Source organism: Protopterus annectens, chromosome 8.part1 (assembly GCF_019279795.1).
Source record: "Protopterus annectens isolate FY-2018-M chromosome 8.part1, PAN1.0, whole genome shotgun sequence".
Classification (NCBI taxonomy): Eukaryota; Metazoa; Chordata; order Ceratodontiformes; family Protopteridae; genus Protopterus; species Protopterus annectens.
In genome coordinates, this window is record NC_056742.1 from 352,257,810 (window position 1) to 352,280,084 (window position 22,275).

A 22,275-nucleotide genomic window follows, 5' to 3' on the forward strand; every position below is an offset into this window, starting at 1 on the left:
TTAATAACCACCATTAGTGAACTAATCAAAAGATGGAATGGCATGTTCTTCACAATGGAGGATAGGCTCTCTTTAATTTTGTTTTATATACAGTCATTGATACTACTCCCTCCCAAAACCTATTTAAAAAATTAGATTCCAAGCTACTTAAATTTTTATGGTTCCCCTTAAAACTTAGGATAGCATATAAATGGCAAATTAGAGCTTGGAACAATAATGGAATAGCATTCCCTAGGTTAGATCTTTATTCCAGATCAGTTAGAATTAATGTAATATTACATTGGATCTCACCTACCTATATATCTGGCTGGAAAATAATACATGAGATTCATATAACTGATGTCAGAACTATAGAAAATCAGTTTAAGGAACAATACGGAATAAGTAGAGTTCATTGGGTTTTACATGAATTTTGTTTATTTAATAAGAAGTTTCATCATTTTTCTTATGGCATTTCTCAAATATTTAATGTTGTGGTCCGCTAATGATTGGTAATTGATTTTTACGTGCTGAGTTACCAGCCCTGATGCACAACCTTCAACAAAGGTACGTCCATTCATGCATGTCTCCACACAGAAGATGCTCTAGCTGAGAATCGAACCAGACAGCGTCTTACTGTGAGGCGACAATGCTACCGCAGCACCACCACTGCAGATATAATTGATTGCAATTACAACGTTAAACACTTCTTATTTCTTATATTCCCTATAGCATACTCTCCTGATTGCCTAGATTCTTTCAACATCAATGCGATGCAAAATTTAAAGAAAAATAACTTGATATTCTGGCATCAATTTATTGAAAATAAGAGTATTAAACCACTAAACTCTCTTCTATGTAATTTTGATAATAGTCAAGACAGTTGATTGTTTATACACTTATTAAGGCAGTTTATAGAAAACAAAATGAGAGTATCAATCAACCTAGAGACTGAATCTATACCTAGTTTTATCCAGCTTTTTATTAGGAGTCTTGAAAAGACAGATTATCAAAAATTAAGTATCTCACCTATCTATAAGACACTAAGAGAAGACACTCTAAAATGTTACTCAGATTTTTGGAATTAATATGTAAAGATTAATGGAGAACAAATATCTGATGAATCCAAACAACTGTTATTGAAATCTATGTATGGCACCTCTTCTTCATTATACTGGAGATTGTATACATGGAAATTTATGAATATGAGTTTCTATACCCCCACATAAAATACATCTTATACTCAAACAGTGAAAGTAAATGTTGGAAATGTGATGAGGCCAACTGGGTTCACATGTTCATTGAATGTAGAAATGTTGTTCAATACTGGAAAGGCTTCAGATATTTTGTAAAGGCTTTATCGTCTGATAACTGTCATATTTCTAACTGACTAATCCTAGTCAATGTTCCTATACCTAATGTAATACCTAAATCTCAGATTCAGTTACTCTGGCCAATTATTGCAATTGCCACTAAAGTAAACAAGATTTGATGTTTAAAGAATTTCTTAATTTAGTAAAAGTTGTTAGTAAAAAAGAACTGCAAACCATTTGTTATAGAACTCATAACATTACTCATAAAAATAGCATGGCAAAAATTGGAAAACCTTTTGAACAAATACTGATAACTTCTGATGGATAAAATGATTGCTTATCATGGATGAATATAAATATTGTAAATAGTTTGTTATTGTTTTATTGTATTTGTTATATGTACATTTGTGTATGTTTATAATGAAAACAAAATAAAAATGTTTTTAAAAAAAAGAGAAAATTCGCAAAGTAAAGAATCATTGTTAGTTTTAGTTTTCTTTATTGTCTCTGAGAATACAAAAGGTCAGTTTCTGTCCTTACTTTTATCTTTATATATTTATCTCTTGTCCCACATTAAGCTGAACTTCTGAAAAACATTCTTTTCATACTTTAACTTCTCTCCCTTGCTTTCTTTTTTCCCCTAATGTCACAATAAAAGTCTCCCCAAATCACCAAATTCATGGTGATATTCAAGTATTGTATACATTCTTGAATAAAGTTGAGTTTTTTTGCATCTGATGTAAATACATAGCTGTCCTTTAATACAACACTCTAATATCACTAAACACCCTGGACAAACAATATTAACTCCAGATATTCCCGGACATAAATCATTACCCATAGAGCTTATGATCTTCTCTCCCCATACTTGCTTTAGCCTACACTGCTTTATTTAAACATGCATGTAATAAGCATATAACATTATATTTTAACTGTTTACACCACTGTACCCTTATACTACTTACATTAAGGAGAAGGACATCAAAACTTGTCCTTTAACTTTTTTTGTCAGTTTGTCTTTCAAGCCATTTTTTCTTTTTTAACTCTATTCCATAGTATTCTTTCTGTTTGCTTTATACATATTTTTAGTCTCTCTAGAATTTTAACATCTTTTTTTCCTAAAACCAGACATTCTTAATTTTCTCCTTCCCCCTCCACTTATTGTGAGGAGGTAATACTTCTTCATAACTTAACACTGCTTGCAGTTTGTGCCATGTTTTCATTTTCAGCATTTTCATTTTCTTTAACACATTCATACCACCAATGTTCATTAGCTTTGCAATGCCACAGGTATGGTTTACAGTTTTTAGCTGTGTAGCTTACCTATCCACATGCATTACAATGCCTTTTAGTATATTCAGTAATCAAATGATCTTATGCAGCAAAAAAAAAAAAAAAAAAAAAAAAACATTTTAGGCTGTCCCAAATCTAACAGTACTTTGATTGCTTATAACATAATTACACATGTAATATGATTCACTCCTCATGCTTCATTTTGTAGTGTTACCCAAACTTCCTATCTCCTAGTCCAAATTTTCCTTTCAATATATAATTTGTCCATAGAGTATACAGACTGACTTATAGATGGAAACTAGTCCTTTATGTCCTCTTTTTTTTTGGTTATCAGGCCTAAAATAAACTGTTAGTTTCTTTTTCACTGGAGTATCTGCCTAAACTGCATATACATTCCTAGGATACTCTTGCTTCCCAGAATCAGTTTAATACACAAGTCTGTCCATTAATTCAAATGCCTGAAAAGTCATATTACAAAACTGCTTTTTTCCAAAATAAATTATGGAGAAAATTTCTGAAATATCAAATCCTGTTTGCTCAAATATGTTGTCACAAATAACAAACCTGTTAATGGCCAATTTATTTTGAAGAAATCCTTACTGTGGTCTTTATTTTTTGTGTATAATACACTGGACTGTTCTTTTCTCTAGGGCAGCCACTACTGTTGCATATGTTCTCTTAATATGCAGTCCCGCTCCCACTTCCTGTGACTGTGAATGCCATGGAGTTTGTATTTACCTTCTCACTGCACAGTGTATTCTGAACTTGTGGTCCCCCCCTCTTCACCGTCCTCGTCCAATTCAACACCCTATGACCATGGAATGTCAACACTGTCCACTGGTTCATCTTCAATCATTAGTCAACACAAAACTGAGTCTCCAATTTCTATAACTACAGGCTCCTCTCTTCTCTTCTCAGCAAGTGCCTTGACAATAGGCAAATTTATTGAGTTCTCCTTATCCACAACTGTTGTCTCCAACATTTTTTTCTGATCACTCTTTGCTATGCTGTAACTTGAAGGACTCCTCATGATCCTCCTTCATCTCATTCCTCATATTCCCCCACCTCCATCTTAATACTGATTTCTCCCCCTCCATCTCACTCCTTATACTCTCCCACCTCCCACCTCCATCTTAATACTGATGCTCCTCCTCCATCTCACTCCTCATGCTTCTCCTCCACCTCACTCCTTATACTCTCCCTCATACATCTCAGTCTTCATGCTCTTCCTCTGTCTCACTCCTCATACTCCCCAACTCCATCTCAGTATTGATGCTCCTCCTCCTCTATCTTACTCCTCAAGCTTCCCCTCCTCCATCTCACTCCCCATGCTCCCCTCCTCCATCTTCCTCCTCATGCATCTCCTCCTCTAGCTTGCTCCTCATGCTCCCCACCTCCATCTCACTCCTTCTTGTTGTTATCCACTGCTTAGCAGACAGGAAATGAGTTGATGCATTCCACGGTGCCCTTGCCAAATGTCCTTATTTGGTATGAATACAACTTTAAGTATCCCCTGAAAAGAGACCGCAAACCTAGTAGTACTAAGATGGTTAACAAAATGTAAATAAGTAAATAATAAAAATATTAGTCCATTCTAAGCAATAAATGTACTCTCCTCTGTGAGAACAATATTTTTAAATAGAAAAGGAGTATTTTTGTGTGTATCAGCACACAGTACAACACCAACTTTACCCCTTCTGAATGATTTTCTAGATGAACATCTGCCATTTGAAATTTTTGAAATGTGTACTTCTGTCTTTTTATTTGTAATAAATACTTAACAGAGGTTCACAAATGATTTACAGCAAATTACAAAATACAATTTTATGCACTATATTTGTAGGTGAGATGCATTGTGTCATGTATACAAAGTGGTAGGGGTGTCCTTTATGCATAAACTAAGCAGGTATCTGTGTGTGCAATTAATGATCATATTACTTACTATCTGGATTAATGATTGTGAGATGAGGAAAGCAGGTATCTAAGTGTAATTGCAGTTCATACATTAAGTGAAAGGACAATGCAGGTGAGGCATAGTATGGCTAACATACAATCATAGCCGGCCTTAGGCATAGGCCAACTAGGCAGCTGCCTAGGGCGCCGCTTTAGTAGGGGCACTTTTCCAGTATTTATTTGTTGTAGGTAGACCAGGATTGGGGCACTGGGTGGTGTGGTGGGGTGCCGTGGTGCCCTTTTGCCTAGGGCACCAGTTGACCTAAGGCCGCTCCTGCATACAATGCAAAGATCTTGAAACATTGAAGTAAACAAACCATTCATGTAGTATTTTTATTAATCAACAGCCAAAAGGAACAAACAGTACACTAAACATTAATAACCACGGAAAGCACTGCAATGAGAAAAGCGGTGCACCGGACAGCTCAGGAACAAATTCAAGGTTTATTAACATAAAATATAATGAGTATAACAAACACGTTTTTCATCTAAAATCCAGACTTCATCAGACAATTAATCAGAATTCAACTCGTAATTTATATGAAATAGGATAAGACAATTAATTCAAACCACCCAATAGGGAAACTTGCTCATGAATATTAAAAACATACAATTTCTGACATTAAAACACCATTTCTCTAAAAGAAAGTAAATATCTGATAATAATATTTCATAATACATATTTGAGGAATGTGCATAATTCTGAATCAACTAATGTGAATATGGATAAATAGATAGATTCCTATAAAATCTCTTGAAAACTAAAAACTAAAAAAAGAAATAAACATAGCAACTTTTTTCACGCAGTTATACAACAGCACCCTCTAGAGGTCTTCAGGAAAATAACTCCAAAGTTAACAAAAATAAAATTAAATTAAATTCATGCTTCAAATAAAGCTGATAACTCTCCAATTGAGAGAACATCAAAAGTCTTCCATAAAGCGGGTCTCTATATCTGAGATAGTATCTTAATAAATTTATAAGTTAATAAATATGTTAATAAATATGTATAAAATTATCAACAATATATAAAAATTAACATATAAATATATTTGATAATAATATTAAACAATGTTAAATTGTATAAGATTTGATATATATGTAAAAATATGTGCTTAAATAAATATAACTATAAATATTAAAATGAGTGTGTATATTGATATACATTCAAAAACTAAATTAATATATATTCTTAAAGTCTAGCTGCTCTCATCTTTAACACTGGTGTAAGGGAAACAGAATCATTTAATCCACGAGTTGAATTGTGATTAATTGTCTGATGAAGTCTGAATTTTAGATGAAAAACATGTTTGTTATACTCGTTATGTTTTATGTTAATAAACCTTGAATTTGTTCCTGAGCTGTCCGGTGCACCGCTTTTCTCATTACAGTGCTTTCCGTGGTTATTTTTATTAATCAGTTTATTAAATTTAAAGTACTCCACCGTGGTATCCATGCAATACTTACCAAACAGGGTTCATAGGTTCATAGGTTCATAGGTTCATACTAGACTATCTGCCTTGATTTGAGTATACTGTGCCCTTTTTAAGGTTTAGTTTACTGTGCCTCTGTCTAATAGTGACACGGAAGTAATCCTCCCCATCCACTCATCAAGATTCTTCTTGAAGAGATTCAGTGAGGTGCTCTGCCTAACATGAATTGGAATTCTATTCCAGAGGGGAGCCTCTGGGTTATGAACCTGTCCCTCCAGCAAGTTCTATTTATTTCTGTGCTTAGGTTTAAGTCCCTTAGATTTACTGAGGTGGAGCATGTCCATTAATTCTGGATTGGTAGGCTGTATGCAACTGAGTAGAGCTGAGGTTTTAACCGAGCACCATATGGCATCTGCTTGAGTCCCTTGATCCTCTTGGTGAGGTACTTTTGGGGACTTTCTAATTGCTGCAGGTGTCGGGTAAGGTACATCCCAACATTATATTCTATGATAGGCCTGATGAGGGATGAATAAAAGGCACGATTACCTCTCTTGATCTAGATGTGAATCCTTTCATGATGAGGTGGACTGCCAAAGGGTATGACTATACACTTTTTGGCATTTAGCTTTAGACCATGGCTCAGGCACCAGTTATCCATCTCTGTGAGACCTTGTTGAAGGATGTTTAGTTTGCAGTCATCTGCGAACTTGGTGAGCCACAGTCCTCCCACATTGGCCTGTACCTCGGAAAAGTATATACCGAACAAGAGTGGTCCCAGGACAGAACCTTATGGGACGCCACTTGTGACTGGTTTCGAGTCTGACATGGCTCCAGCAATTACTTACACAAACTGTCAGAATGTCGAGTACCCTTCCATCGACACCTAAGTGTCGAACGTCCTCTTCATCGAACGACCACATCATTGATTTCTTTCCAAGGGAAAGAAATCAGTAGCCTAAATACAAACAACACAATTTAACAAACACTATGAAGTGGGGGGCTTAAACCCCCACACCCCCAACTAAATATACTAACTCTGAGATCGCACTGTAGCAGGGAAAAGGGCAGATTTCAAACAACGGCCAATCGATTTTTTTCCCTTGGAAAGAAATTGATGATGTGGCATTCGCTGAAGAGGCTGTTCGACATGTAGGTGTCGATGGAAGGGTACTCAACATTCTGATGGTTCGAGTATGTGATAGCGACCCTACCAAACATACATGCAAGGCATCTTCATATCCAGCTCTGATGGACATTTGGCAGATCCACAAAATGAACAGCATCAGAACCACTAGATCCAAGGATTTCATTTTTTTGTGACATAAATAAGATACATTTGTGACACAGATATGTCTCTCAAATGGTCCCCATGCTCTGAAACAGGCTGCCCACCCATGTGAAGCAGAGTCCATCCCTAACCCTATTTAAGTATAAATTTGACCAGATGCAGACAGTAATGCTCAAACTAGCATACCCCCACATCCCTCCTAATAAAAGCCCTTGGCACATAGTGACACAACTGGATTGGGTTGCATGGCAAGGCTTATACAGGCCCTCATGGTCATTAGACTAGTATATACTCAAGAAACTATTTTGATGGGAAAAGAAATCACAACCATTTCCTTTCATCTAGCATGACTCATATAAATGGGCCTTAAAATGGACTGTGGGAATGAGAATTGAAAGTAGAAGCATACGATCATTTTAAAATAGTAGACCCCATGATGGCCATTTTGTGGAAAACAGGTTAAGATTTTATAAGAAGCAGTTATAGTGATTTAAATGCATTAAAATATCTCTGAAAACAAAGCTACAATAACACAAACACTTTTGAGTTCTAAGCTGGAGTTTTCCTTTTAACCATTGTCTTTTACAGGTGACTGAACTTGTTAGTTACTTTTGAAATGTATCAAAGTATGAGTTTGGCCTTTATTTGGTATTGTCTTGGCTTGGAAGAACTTGACAACCCATCTGTAAAAGGTCTGTACTCTACCTGTCTTTATTTATAATAGTTACTGTAATAGTTAATTTCTGTACTGCAATTCATTACTGTACAGTAAATAGTTACTGTTATTTCTCTGATGCAGATTGTCAGGGCCAGTATTATTTAATAAGAGTTAGACATTTAGTATGTATGGGTAAAGGTAATCATTTGAAACATCATGAACATCTAAAGTGAGTCCTGAAACATGGAGACCAAATGGCTGCAAAAAAGGGACTTTCATATATAAAGTCTGAGATGGCCATTTCCTGAAATATTCTTTTTTCTTTGAGGTATGGCTGGTATATATACACTTGGGTGGTGCAAGGAGGCTTGAAAAAGATGTTTAATGTAGAAGAGGGATGTTCAAGATTTGCTGTTCTCCTGGATTTTTGATATTTTTTTAAATTTGTTGGCACTCAGAGTTACAAGTGATGACATTTCACTAAGAAGCCACAGACATTTTTTCCCATACATGCTCTGTCCAGTTTAACTAAATGTTGTTTTGATTTTTCATATGCATTTTCATTCCTTTGCATATTTAATCTGTAACTGCATCATTATCTTACTGTTTACATAAAGTTAATTTATTTTCTAGCTCTTGCAGCTGGTCTTTATATGTACTATTGCTGTTTATTATCTGAGAGTAGGGTTATCATTTACCAATGATTAACAAGATGTGTGTTCCTGACTCTGCTTAGCTAATATCATTTGGGCCCATTACCACTGAAAATATTAAAGTGTATAATTTCATGTTTGGCTTAAATTGAAAGCAGCAGGTAGCTGAAGTCCCAGACGCTTCCAGGGTGGTAACAGTGCTGCCATGCCAGGAAAAAAGCTGTGTAGAACTGAAGAACGTCAGCCTTTCCTAGCGATATATTCAAATGCATGATGCCTACATTGTACAGGGTGAAGACATTTTAACTAAATATTGATATGCATTTGGTAAAGCAAATGTATTCATAAGAGGAATAATCCAGTACTAGTTAGTAATTTGTGGACAATATGTAAAACATAACTTTAATTAACTTAAGGAATGGTATGCAGTTTTAAAAAAAAACATTTAAGTGAAGGGTAAGGGCAGACAGAAATGTTCTGCAAAAGAAACCTGGGGAAGGGGCACAGATAACAGGAAAGGGATAAAGACAAAATACTGGATATGAGGAGGTGAAAAGTGTGAAGTAACACCAGATAATGACAGAGTGCAGCATGAGGACAGGGTTATAAACAAGATTAGTAATAGAGAGCAACATTCTGAGACTTTGTAGGGTAAGAGAATCTAGACTGAAAACTCAGAGAGCTAGTATATGACCTACTAAAAACAGGACCATGAAGTCAGAATATGTAGGTGACACTATGTAGTAGACTTTTACTACTTTGAAAGCAGTAGATGTTTTGCTCATAATTAGGAGAGATGATACAAATATGAATATGCATGTGCATCTGTGTATGAAAATGTAGCACACTTTCTGCAAAAGCTAGGTAAAAATCCATGGTACATGATTTCCTTACTCTGAAAGATCATCCAGCAGTCATTTTTTATAAAGTGTGCTATATTGGAAATGGAGAAAGAGGGCAACAAGCTAGAAACTTTAAGGAATAGCACTGTAAAATATACATGGCACATTTTTAACTTAGTGATATAACATAACTAGCATTGCTTGTTTTAGTATAATTCATATAAAAAAATGAAACATAACAACAGAATGCTGTCTGCAGCATGAATATTATCCAAGAGAAAGAGGATGCTCAGAAGTCGGTCCTACATGTTTGCTTTGATCTATTAATAATTGTCATGTCCAGTTCAGGGCAACAGGATCCAGACCCTACCATGGCAAACAATAAGTGCAAAGTGTGAACCAGTCCTGGATGTTAAACAATCCATAGTGGAACACATACCCACTAGTACTGTTATATCACTGAGTTGCTGTTTTAAAAAGCCCTGGAATAATATTATGATTTTTTTCAATTTTTATCAGGGTATTGTCAAGTCATCTGCATTCCTGAAACAAGAAATTATATTGTCTGAAATGAATGCTGTATTCTGTGCTGTTAGATATTATCAGTAAAAAGCTTATTGATACATCCTATAACAAAGCAGAATTACAAATCTCTGTTTTACACTACTAGCTCAGTCAAAATGCAAATATCGGATGCCCTCCTGCTACTTTAGTGATGCATGCTAATTCTGCTTCTGCCCCTAACCATGCACCTTACCTTAGGAAAAACTCTTTCTGTAACACTATGACTGTTCAGACAAATCTGAGCTGAATTCTGGATTTGGTTATTACCTCATAAACGAAAGTTTGTTTCCTTTTTCAATGTACTGGGTTTATGTTATTTGTGCTTTGGTATTATGAATGGTCAACATATTGGGTCGATATTAGAACATCGAAGTTTCAGAACTTCGAATGTTCTAATATTGACACCTAGTAATCAAAAACCGATAACACCGAAAATTTAGAACAGCAAATTTTTTCCTAGGGAAAAAATTTGCTGTTCCAAAACACATACACACAAAACAAACCCACCAAACAAACAGCAATCCACACACATACACCTAAAATCTTACATCTAAACCTACACTAAACTGTACAAACACCACTATCTACCCACTTACCTTAATTCAAACACTAACCATAAGGTCCATCACTATCGCACACACATCTCACCTACGCCCTAACCCTAACTCACCTATCCCATCCTAACCCTCATGTCCACACATTCGCACAATTACTTGACCCACTCCCTAACCCTAACTCACCTAACCCGCCCTAACCCTCACATCCACACAATCACACACTTACCTGAACCCCTCCCGTAACTTTCCACTGCAGAGCTGAAAATAGTGAAGTGACAGGAACGGACAACCGAATTCTTTCCCTAGGAAAGAATTTGGTTATCTAAAACTTCGCTATTTTCAGCTTTCACTTATTAGGTGTCGATATTAGAACATTCGAAGTTCTGAAACTTCGATGTTTTAATATAGACCCAACATATTTTGTTTGATGTTTTGTGTTTCGATCATTTAACATTTCAGCCATTCATGACATCTAACATTTCAGCCATATACATGATACATGCGTATAGTTAAACATTCAGCTTGTTGAGTAGGGAATGTATCAGTTCATGTGGTCAGCTGGTCATAACACTGAGTAACCAAGCAGCATAATAATGAAGTCCATCACTGAATATGTTTGGTGAATATGTTTGGTGTAGGATGCAGTAATGGAGTGTATGACTGCAGAAAAACTAAGCAGTAGCTAAAGGAAGCACATGGGGGGTTGCCCAGTTTGTATTGCCACTGTATTTAAGCTTCTGTAGCAGCAGTGCAAATATTTACAGTTCTGTAAGTATGTAGTTACTAATGTGGCCATAGTAATATAAGATGTCTTAATATTTGCTCCACATCTATGTGTGTGTGTGTGTGTGTGTGTGTGTGTGTGTGTGTGTGTGTGTGTGTGTCTGAGACAGAGAGATAAAGAGGGACAGAGACCATGGAGTTAATACATGTAAGCATGGGATTATGGGTTGGGTGATGCTTCCCATCTGTAGGTGTAGGGAAGCAGCTTATACCCTGCAAAAGATGTTGATTGTGTGTGTGTGTGTGTGTGTGTGTGTGTGTGTGTGTGTGTGTGTGTGTGTGTGCGTGTGTGTGTCTTTGTGTGTGTGTGTGTGTGTATGCACACACGTGTTTATATGCATCACAAAATGCCAGGGTAAAGAGAAAGTGTTGGGGTGTGAGTGTGGTTCATGGAATATTTGAGTTTGTATTAAAAGTGATTGTGGTGCTTCTTTAGTGTGTTATGCAGCTTCTGGGTAGTTTTACTGCTGGGTTACATTTGTATATTTTATGTAGGTGTGTGATAAGTTGGGTATGTGTTTTGCTGGTCGTAACACTCTAGTGCCTTTCTTCAATTGATTTTTGTCTTGATTAGCTTCTTAGTCAATTTGAAACCATGCTCATATCTGTACATTTTGTGTGTGTGTGTGCATGTGTGCGTGTGTGCGTGTGTGCGTGTGTGCATGTGTGCGTGTGTGCATGTGTGTGTGAGTGCGTGTGTGTGTGAGTGCACATGCACGCACTGTACTGTGAGAAGTGCATCACCAAATTTTTCTTAAATTCATCTGAAAAGGACAGATTCCAATTCTTAATAATGTGTGACCTGACTTTATGTCCATCTGTTGAAAATGGTAGAACCTTTGAAAGGGATCGATTAGTGGTTTTATTTCCCTACATTCTACAGGTTAGTGGGCGTTTGAAAACCTTTGTTATCCAAAACTGGTTGGAATGTTTTGTAGTTCTACCTTGTAAGACCTCACATTTTTGAAAAGGACAGATTCCAAGTCTTAATAATGTGTGACCTGATTTTATGTCCATCTGTTGAAAATGGTAGAACCTTAAAAGGGAATCGATTAGGGGTTTTATTTCCCACATTCTCCAGGTTAGTGGGCATTTAAAAGCCTTTGTTATATGAAATTGATTAGAATTTTTTTGTAGATCTACCATATAAGACTTCACATTTCACTTGCTATAGTAAATTGCTGGATAAACCCTTTCTAAAATCAATTTAAAAAATAATCAATCTCCACTTGGAGTAAATTGCCATCATTTTCCAATCTAGAAATTTAGTATATCTGGCTATATGCCTAATACACTTAGCATTTTTTGTGATAAAGACAGAAATTTGATTGCATGCTAGGATATATTAGCACTGCTATGATATTAAGAACAAGAACGTAAAGAATGTCCTTTGTAAATACAGCCTTATGTGTATTAATTTAAAAAAACATATATATTTTTTATTTTTGCAAATGCCCTACAAGACAGGAGAGGTGGGTTTGTGAGGTAAACCTGAAGTATAGTGAGCCTGACTGGCAGTTGTGTTTAAATGCAACTGTAAAACTGAGGTTGAATGAATACATTTCAGTATTTGACTCTGCTGCCTCTAGGAATTATTAACTCTAAGTCTTTCAATATTTCTGTTTAAATTGGGGGGGTTGGGGTAATAGCTGTACAGTTAATATTAATGCATATTCATTATTTTAACATACATTTTAGGACTCACACTTTATAAAAATTGTAGCAAATCTTTTATACAATACTCAGTTGCTAAATTGTGAACACAGATTGATTTTAAGTATCTGTTAGTCATTTAAAATTGTGTTATTTTCAGTGATGTATTGTATGCAAACTAAGGTTTACGAATGATTTTTATAATGTGTATTAACTGTGGTAAAATGAGTTTAGTAGTTTAAATGGGCATGTATAAGATGTAAATGTCACAAGATTTGCTTTAATATTCAGTTGTTCTTTGTTATGGACTACATTCTGATGAAGTCCCATGTAAGGAAGGGACAAAAAGTGTTTAATCTTTTCATAATAAAATGTTACAGCATCAGATGGCATCAGAGTTTTTATGGTTTACTTGTGCATGTTTTTTTTTCTCATCCTGATTGTACAGTGCTTGTAATTTATTAATGGCTGGGATTTAAATTTCATTAAATGCAGTCTTTTTCTGTACAGGTTTACTCTTCTCAGCACAGAAAGAACCTTTTTCAATCCCTGTTTATTTATATGAATCTTAGCAGGTGACCATGCTGTGGAAATAATTTCTTTGTACAGTTAGAAATAAACAGCACCATTATAAATGCTACTGAATTAACTATTGTTCTAAGTATTCCTGCCCACCCATGCCACACATCTACTACTATTTCATGCTGCCCACATTATTACATTACAAATAGTCAGTGACAGCCAGCTCTGCTGTCCGTTAAGTTACCATTCTGACTGTTAGTATCATTTTCCTCACTAGCCTAAGTTAAAGTGATACCATTTGTATGTCACCTGATTCTCAACTGTACCTCCTAGTTCTGTAGCTGATGACACTCAGAGTTGTCTAAAATGTGTGTCCTCCCTCACATAATAATCCAGCATTTTTTTTGCTATCACTACTTCATTGCTTGCATAACAGGACATGACTTTCACTGTCAGTGGTTACTATCGATAATGCTTTCTTCAGTGTCTGACTTTACCATGTTGTACAAAAATAATGTGCACATCATATTGTTGGTAAATATTGGATACATTAGTAAAATAATTTTTAATTGTGCATTTATGAAAGGTAAAGAGTCATTGCTTAAAAGTGGTTCTTATTATACACACTTACTATATTCCGGCAGATGCTACCTACAACAGATTCTGCAGTCGGTCGGTCTACTCCCTCTTGCCATCCTTTTGGCAGGAAAAGCTGTAGAAAAGAGACATAAATCCATATTTGTAAAATCCATCTACTAATCCTTTCAAAGAGGCTCAAACACATTTAAATAACCAGTAATTCAGTCGTTAGAACTTTAAATATGGTATAAAACATAACAAGACTTCAGTGAGCATGAAAATGCTTTAGTCGGGCGTTACTTTGCCCATATGTCATCCACTCATGTCCAGTTATAAATAAAGATGGTGACAGGTAACCAGCAAGAACAATAGACATGCAGAGCATTGCTGCCTTCTCATTTGGAATAAGTGCTGGCCAATGACCACAGCTAGATGGAAGCCTGTTGACAGTGTGGTAATTGACGGTGCCAGTGATGGGAGAATATTGTGCAACTTCTACAGTAGACACATATATGCATTTGTCACTGTTAATAAAATTGCAAGGAAAACTGAAGCATTAATGCATCTAACAGACTCTGGGAGTCTTTGTATTCATCACATCAAGCCCTATTATAAGCAAAAGTCTTCCTAACATAAAAGAAAAAAAAACTGGGTAGAATGATTACAAATCATAAGACCATTACAAACATTGCAATATTAATGAAACATCACTCTGTCAAGTAAGGCAATGCTGGTAAAAATGTTGATACTGTGGTAACTGGAAAAATAAGGATAGACTCAGAAATAAACCGCTCCAACATCAAGCAAAAACTTTATTAAAGCAAAGCGTTCGGGTAACAACCCTTTCTCAATGCTAATACCATTACACAAATTAATCACCATTTAAATAGGAGCAGACAAGTACTGTATGACGACAGCCAGCATATCACATGACACTGCTTATTTTTTTTTAAATACATTAAATATTTTGTTGTTGTATTCTTACTAAAACAGGTTTAATACTTATAGTATTGTTAAGACCAGGTTCAAACTCTGCACATAATCTAATAATCCATTCATACTCTTTGTTTTCAAGAAAATTGTTTAAATCACCCCGTTTCCTTTCACTACTGTATCTATTACCCTAAACTTAAAACAATGGTCCTCACCCTTGTTCATAATATGTCTGCTTAGAGCATTCTTGTAATTTCTCTTTCTTATATCTGACTTATGCTCAATAATTTGCTCCCTCAGCCTTCTAGTGGTTTTCCCCACATAAAATGAAAAACATTTTACACAAATGGCAAGGTACATCACATAGCTGGTATTACAACTGGCTGTGAAGGAAAAAGTATATTGCCTGTTCACAGGATGTGTGAACACATTATTATTACATGTTAAAATATCATTACAACAACTACAATTCATACACTTAAAAGTGCCTTGCTTTGTAACTCTTTGTTGCTTGGCATGCACTTTAAAATTTTTATAACATAGCCTTCTTTTTAAGTTTCTAGTGTTCCTATCAGAAAAATAAGGCTTTTCATTCAGAATTGTCTGCAGCTCAGGTAGAGCCAACAGAATAATGCAATTCTTTTGTATAATTATTTTAAGATCACTTGTCCTTACATTAAAAGTAGTTACATACCTAATTTTACTAAATTGAACTCCCTTTTGTACCACTTCTCCTGCCCCTTAAAAAAATTAGTTTCAGAGAAGTTTCTCTGTCCTTTTTTACCCCATCACAAATTCTAAGAAGTTCTGTTTGATTATAATCACTATTTATAAAATCATCAACCATCTCTTCTAGCTGCTGATTACATTTCTGGTCATCAGTATTTAACTTACTGACCCGACCCAACTGAGCCTTCATTACTCCTGAAAACACGTGAGGTGCATGTATACTTTACTTATGCACATAACGGCAAGTATGAACTTTTTTTTTGAGAATTCTGGCTTCTATTCTTTCTAATTTTTTTCTCCAGACATATATCCAAAAACACTATCTCTTTGTCAGAATGTTCCATTTTAAACTTAAGAAAATTTGTTGTGCCATTTAAATAAGAAATATATTCATGCAGCTCATCAAAACTCCCTTTCCATACAAAAATAACCGTCCACAAATTTCTGATAACATTCAACTTTACTATTCAAAACATGCCTGTCAGTATATGTAAACTTTTTTCCCCACTGATGCAATACAATATTTGCATATGTGTTGACCTATGATGTCCCCATGGCCACTTCTGCCTGTTGCAAATAAGGTTCATCATTAAAAAGAAATGCATTGTTTTGTTAACAATCCCTCCAGAAGTAAGCAAATATTCTCTGTCTCATTTGCTGGCATAGACACATTATTTAAAAATTCTCGTATGGCTTCAAGCCCATAATCATTTGGAACTACTGTGAACAGGGAAGTTATGTCCATTGTCACAAGTAAATAACCAAAGTCTCCTTCTAGTTTTCTTTTAACATGCCAATTATTAAGTTTCCTCAAGAAGTCAGAAGTATCTTTAACCACACTAGGGCACACATGCAAAAACTGACTTAGTCTTTTCTGCAGGTATACAGAAAATGGTTGACTCACTCAACCCCTTCCTGAGACAGTAGGTCAGCTTGTTTAATAATGATGTTAGTATCGCTCTCCAAGGTTTCCATAGCTTCATACTCATCATCCTTTAAATTATAATACTCCTTTTTAACATCTTTAGCATACAGCTGCCTAATTTCATTCTCACAAACATTATGAAAGGCTGTTAAAACTGAATTGCTAATTGGTACAAATGTACTCCGTTTTTACCATTCAAAACATCAGTTTGGGGTGGAGCCTAGATACCCAACTGAGAGCAGTGAATTTTGAGATCTCCATAAACTAGCACAATAATATAGAAACATTTTATTATTTTCAAGTTTAAAACATCAGAAATCTATAGATAAACTACTAAACTACATAAATATCAATTTTGGTGGAGATATACAAACATTTTCCTGAAAAGTAACTTGGAGATATACTGAGTCACTGAATAAGAGCACCTCAAGGAATTCTCATCGAGATGCTGCTTTAAAAAAAAGAACTGTAATTGATGACATCTACCTTACAAGAATGATCTTTGAAGATGAATGACTTTAAAATGACTTAGAAAACCTCAAATTAAATTAAATTAAATTCTCAAAGACATACTGATACTCTTAAGGAACTATTATACCAACACCATACAAAAATAACAAATATAGAGCCTTCTCTAAATGACATTGAAGGGAGACTCAAAGAGGAAGAATTCCAAAAAGAATTTCTGCCTAAACAGAATACATGGCTGCTTAACAAACTAGATGACTTAGAAAACAGGGAAAGGAGAAACAACATAAGGATCTTTGGTCTGCCTGAAAACACTGAAGGAGAAGACATTATTTCATTCTTAACAACCTGGATTCCTGAATTTTTAGACTTGAAAGAGGGACTTTCATTTGGAACTGAAAGGGCACATAGAGCACTAAGGAAACCTGCTTCTAACTCAACAAATACTACACCTAGATCCATAGTTATAAAATTTCTTTCATTTCTGGACAAGGAATTAATATTAAAATATGCTTGAAGAAAATCACCCTTAAAATACAATCAAAGCCTGATAAGGTTTGTCAATGATTATTCTTCCAGAATACTAGAACAAAGGAAAAAAATTCTGACCAATAATAAAAACTGTTGAAACAAAACAACATTAAAGCACAGCTGCCCTTTCCAGCCAAGTTAAAAATACTTTTTGCCAATGAGATGAGAACCTTTAATTACTTAGAAGAAGCTACTATATTCATCAAAAACAACAACAGAATGTCTATCCCAGAAGAAATGGAATGGATAGCCCCTACTCTTAAAAGAATAAGAGAAACAAATCCTTGGAATGATGCTAGAAAAAAGAAAAAAAAAACTGATGCCAAGATAGCTGTCCCAAAAAATTAACTCTTACAACTACATATCTCAAAGTATCAACTGATAAGGTACATCACTTGTCATCTGTTTTTATTTAAAAAAGGAGGATTTCTTAAACAACTGAGAAAAAGTAATGATTTATTCAGAATGTTCAAAAAGTCCAATAATTCTTCACAAACAAAGGTAGGTCAATATGGGTTACTATTTACATTATATATAAGCCAAACAAAGCAACATATAATACAAACATAGAAGTTTCTAGTCCCCTACTTGAACTCAATGAATACTTATCTTGTTTATTTTTCATTGATTTTACTTATAATAATTTAAGTAATTAATTAACTAATTCAACAAGGTACAATTCATCAGAGTTCAGACTCAAATGTAACACATTAACATCATATATAATTGCAGTAACAGCAGAGTGTTTTGAAAAAAAATGCTGTCATGGAGACTAATGCCTTCTTCAGTTAAAGTAGGATTTAGAAATGTCATGTATATCCTGGTTAAATAATAGTAGCAAGCTCTTAGTACAAATGTCATCATTATTCTGTTTAAATATAGTTAATATCAATTATGGCAGGTATCACAGCTATGAGTGCTATTTGATCAATCTTGATATGGTGTGCGTGGATGCAGCCATGTTTGGCAGCTAGTACAAATCTCATTATTATTCTGTCTAAACATAGCATCAATTATGGCAGGTAGCAGTGCTGTTTGATTAAGCCTGACATAATGTGTGTGGATGCAGCTGTGTCTGGCAGCTGTTATATGTTGCCATTTTCATCTCTGGAAAGCTGTCGGTTGTGGCTTGTGATCAAGGTTTACTGATGCTTGTGTATTAGCAAGAGACATTTGGTGTTTTAGCTTGGATACAGGGGAAGAGGTGGATACCACTGTGATTTGGGATATTTTGGTAAAGAATAGTTTGTTTATATATCTGCTGAGTGAGAGGTGGGAAGGCTGGAAGAATGTGTTATCGTTTGTTGTGGCGGCTTGTTGGGAGTTTTTTTTTTTTTATCTGTTTGCTCTCCGTTCTTTTCCTAGCTGCTGCCTCGATGAAAGAGAAGGAATTTAGGCTTGAAGTTGCAGTGAAGTGAAGCTTTTCTTCAGGTGCATCACAAGCCTCTGGTATGCAGTACACAGACACACTAACAGAAACAGATGCTCCCAGGTTGCTATGGTAACAGAGACAGAGTGATGATAATGCTGAACGGTTCTGAGGAGTCTCCAAGATGATTCTCGGCAATGAAGTTTTTGGTTTAAAAAATATATATATAATAAAAGGGCTGTTTTAAACCACATGTACACATATTGATGGTCTCCCTACACTTTGTTTAGCTGATTAAGTTGATTCTTGATAAAAAAAAATAAAAAAATAAGCACAATGTTATATTTAAAATTAAAAAGGACTTACATAAGAGTGGAAGTCTGAGTTATTTTGAAAGACTAAGAGCACTTGGTCTTGTGCAGCATCCTTTGCAGTGGTCTGAGATGTGAGGCTGCTCAGACGTGTTGGGCATATAGGGATAGCTGATTCTAGGGGGTGTTTGAGGTTGCCAGGAAGTGCTACAGAGTCATCAGATTTCCTTCATGGAAATATCTGTGTGAATGGAAGGTGTGTTGAGTGGTTCACTAGCAGAGTGGCCATTGCATGGAACAGGCTGGTAAAATGGAACAGGACAAATATTGTTTTGGATATTCTAAGTACAGCCTCAAAACACACCACATGAACTAGTGAATGGTATTGTGGAAAAACTGAATGGGTATTGTTGCCTGTGCTTGACGTACTGATATGTGTCTATGTAAGGATGGAAATATACTTATAACAAATAAGAAACCAGAAGGGTCTCATAATTTAAAGTCTGTGGACTGTATAAACATGCTTGGAAGGAGCTAATAATAAGAATAAGCATTACAGCTTGTGGTCTCTCAAATAACTAAGCACAGCCCAAAAAAAGAAAACACACACACACACACACACACACACACACACACACACACACACACACACACACACACACAAAATAGTTATGTAACGTATGAGTTTAGTAAATCTAGACATAAAATATATAATCATCATATAAGATGAAGCAGTCTGCTGAATTTAGATATCAAAGACAGGATTTAATGACATGGGGTTGCGTATAAGAACACTACTGTCTTAACTTGTCATAAATGACATACACTACACTGAACATCAAGGGGAAGCATGATGATTTTCTTATATAAGTAAATATGCATAACAAGTCATGTAATTGCTTTGACTTGAATTGTAGTTTTTGTAACCCATCTTGACCATATATAATACTTAAGCGGTTACCAAGGTAACTAATGTTTTATACATGACATCAAACTGATAAAGCTGTTCAAGAGAAACAATAGAAGTCTGAACTTGAAATGTCAGAGAATGTAACAATCATATTCTGAACAAATAGTATTAAATTGACAGACATTCAGTTTAATAACATGGGCTTGTGTATAATAACGCTACTGTTTTAACTTGTCATAAATGACATACACTATATTGAACATCAAGGGGAAGCATGATGATTTTCTCATATAACTAAATGTGCATAACAAGTCATATAATTGCTTTAACTTGAATTGTGGTTCTGTAACCCATCTTGACCATACATAATACTTAAGCTATTACCAAGGTAACTAATGTTTTATACATGACATCAAACTGACAAAGTTGTTCAAGGGAAACAATAGAAACCTGAACTAGGAATGCCATAGAATGTAACAATCACATTCTGAACAAATAGTATTGACAATAATCACTCAGTTTAACCTTTGATGACTATACAAAACAGAATGTTGCCATTTAAATCTAAAAAAAGTTCAGCATATGCCATAAAATGGCAATTTATAAATATGGAAAGGCAACTTGTAATCATTAATCACAATAAGTGAATTTGTTGTTTTTAACCTATAATTTCACTCATTTTATAATAAGAAATGACAGATATGAAAATCCTTATGTGTAGGAAATGGGGGGAAGAGGGATGCACTGATAATTAAAATGCACTAACTTTCATCAATGTTCACATAAAACAAATGTAATGCTTTAAGTAAGTTAGCAATAAACAAATTGATTACTTAAATGCTGGCAAACAATGAAATATAACTTCTGCTATATCCAGTAAAATACATTGTATTATAAACATTAGGTATAAATATTATTACCATCTATTTATATTAAGCAATACATTTTGAAAGACTTCATCAATAAGGGCGAACATGTTAAATAACTGTGTTCTATAATCTTTTACTGAGGTTTTATATATGATACATCCTACTTTACTATGATTGAATTGCTTGTCATCTATCTTTCATGTAAGTATTAATTGCTTATACAATAAGTAGACATTTATATTGTATTAGAATTCTGTCTCATCTACAATAATACTACATCTGTTCAAAATAATATAAATATTTTTTATTCCTATTACAGATATTCTCCATATGATAATTCAATTTATGGAGTTCAGGTGTTCTGGATTGATAAGGTTTGAGTGGTAATCTGATGGATTTAGGTTTATCCATCAGATTAGGAATGATTTGCATTCCATGGCTAATGCGGATCTACATTTTGTTAATATTTATTAATTTAAATTTGTTATTTCACAAAAACATTTTTAGTATGCCTGACCAAAACATTACTTTATTGGTAAACTCTCAAAGTATATAACTGATCATTTCCTTTAAAAGCTCAAACATATATTTATAGTTATCAGAGGAAAATGTTTAATAGTCACAATAAAACAAAAAATACATAGTCTAAATAATCTAAGATGGATTTAACTTTATTATCTTTAAATACCAATGGATTAAACAATCCTAGTAATAGATCAAATCTACTGAAATATTTAAAACTGAACAAAGCACAAACTGTCTTCTTTCAAGAAACTCATTTCAAAACAAATGACAATTACAAATGGGATCCTAAGGAATATATGATATTGGCACAATCCACTTATAAGACAAAGATAAAAGGATAAGAATTTCATGGAAAACAAATGTGATTAATCCTGAAATCATTTATAAGTATGAAGATAAAGCAGGCTTTATGGCATTAGTAATAGTTAAATGTAATAACAGAATATGGACCCTAGACAATCTATACTGGTTCCCAGGCAATGAAACAGGAACTGTTAAAAACACTTGGATTTCATTTCCAATAATTATAAAGGCAAATTAATATCAGGAGGAAATTTTAACTGTATATTTGATATTTCTGAAACTACAAAAAAAAGACCACTGTGTACATCTGCTGTATCAAAAGCTTTAAACAA

The 22,275-nt window shown here is 34.6% G+C and overlaps 1 protein-coding gene across 1 annotated transcript in view; it reads right to left on the reverse strand.

Annotated features, from left to right (window-relative positions):
- LOC122810348 (carboxylesterase 5A-like) overlaps window positions 1-22,275 on the reverse strand; it is a 384,579-nt gene that overhangs the window by 91,627 nt on the left and 270,677 nt on the right. The window contains exon 9 of the mRNA XM_044081929.1: window positions 14,123-14,203. Within this exon, the coding sequence (XP_043937864.1) occupies window positions 14,123-14,203 (81 nt within the window). The remainder of the gene's footprint in view (window positions 1-14,122; window positions 14,204-22,275) is intronic.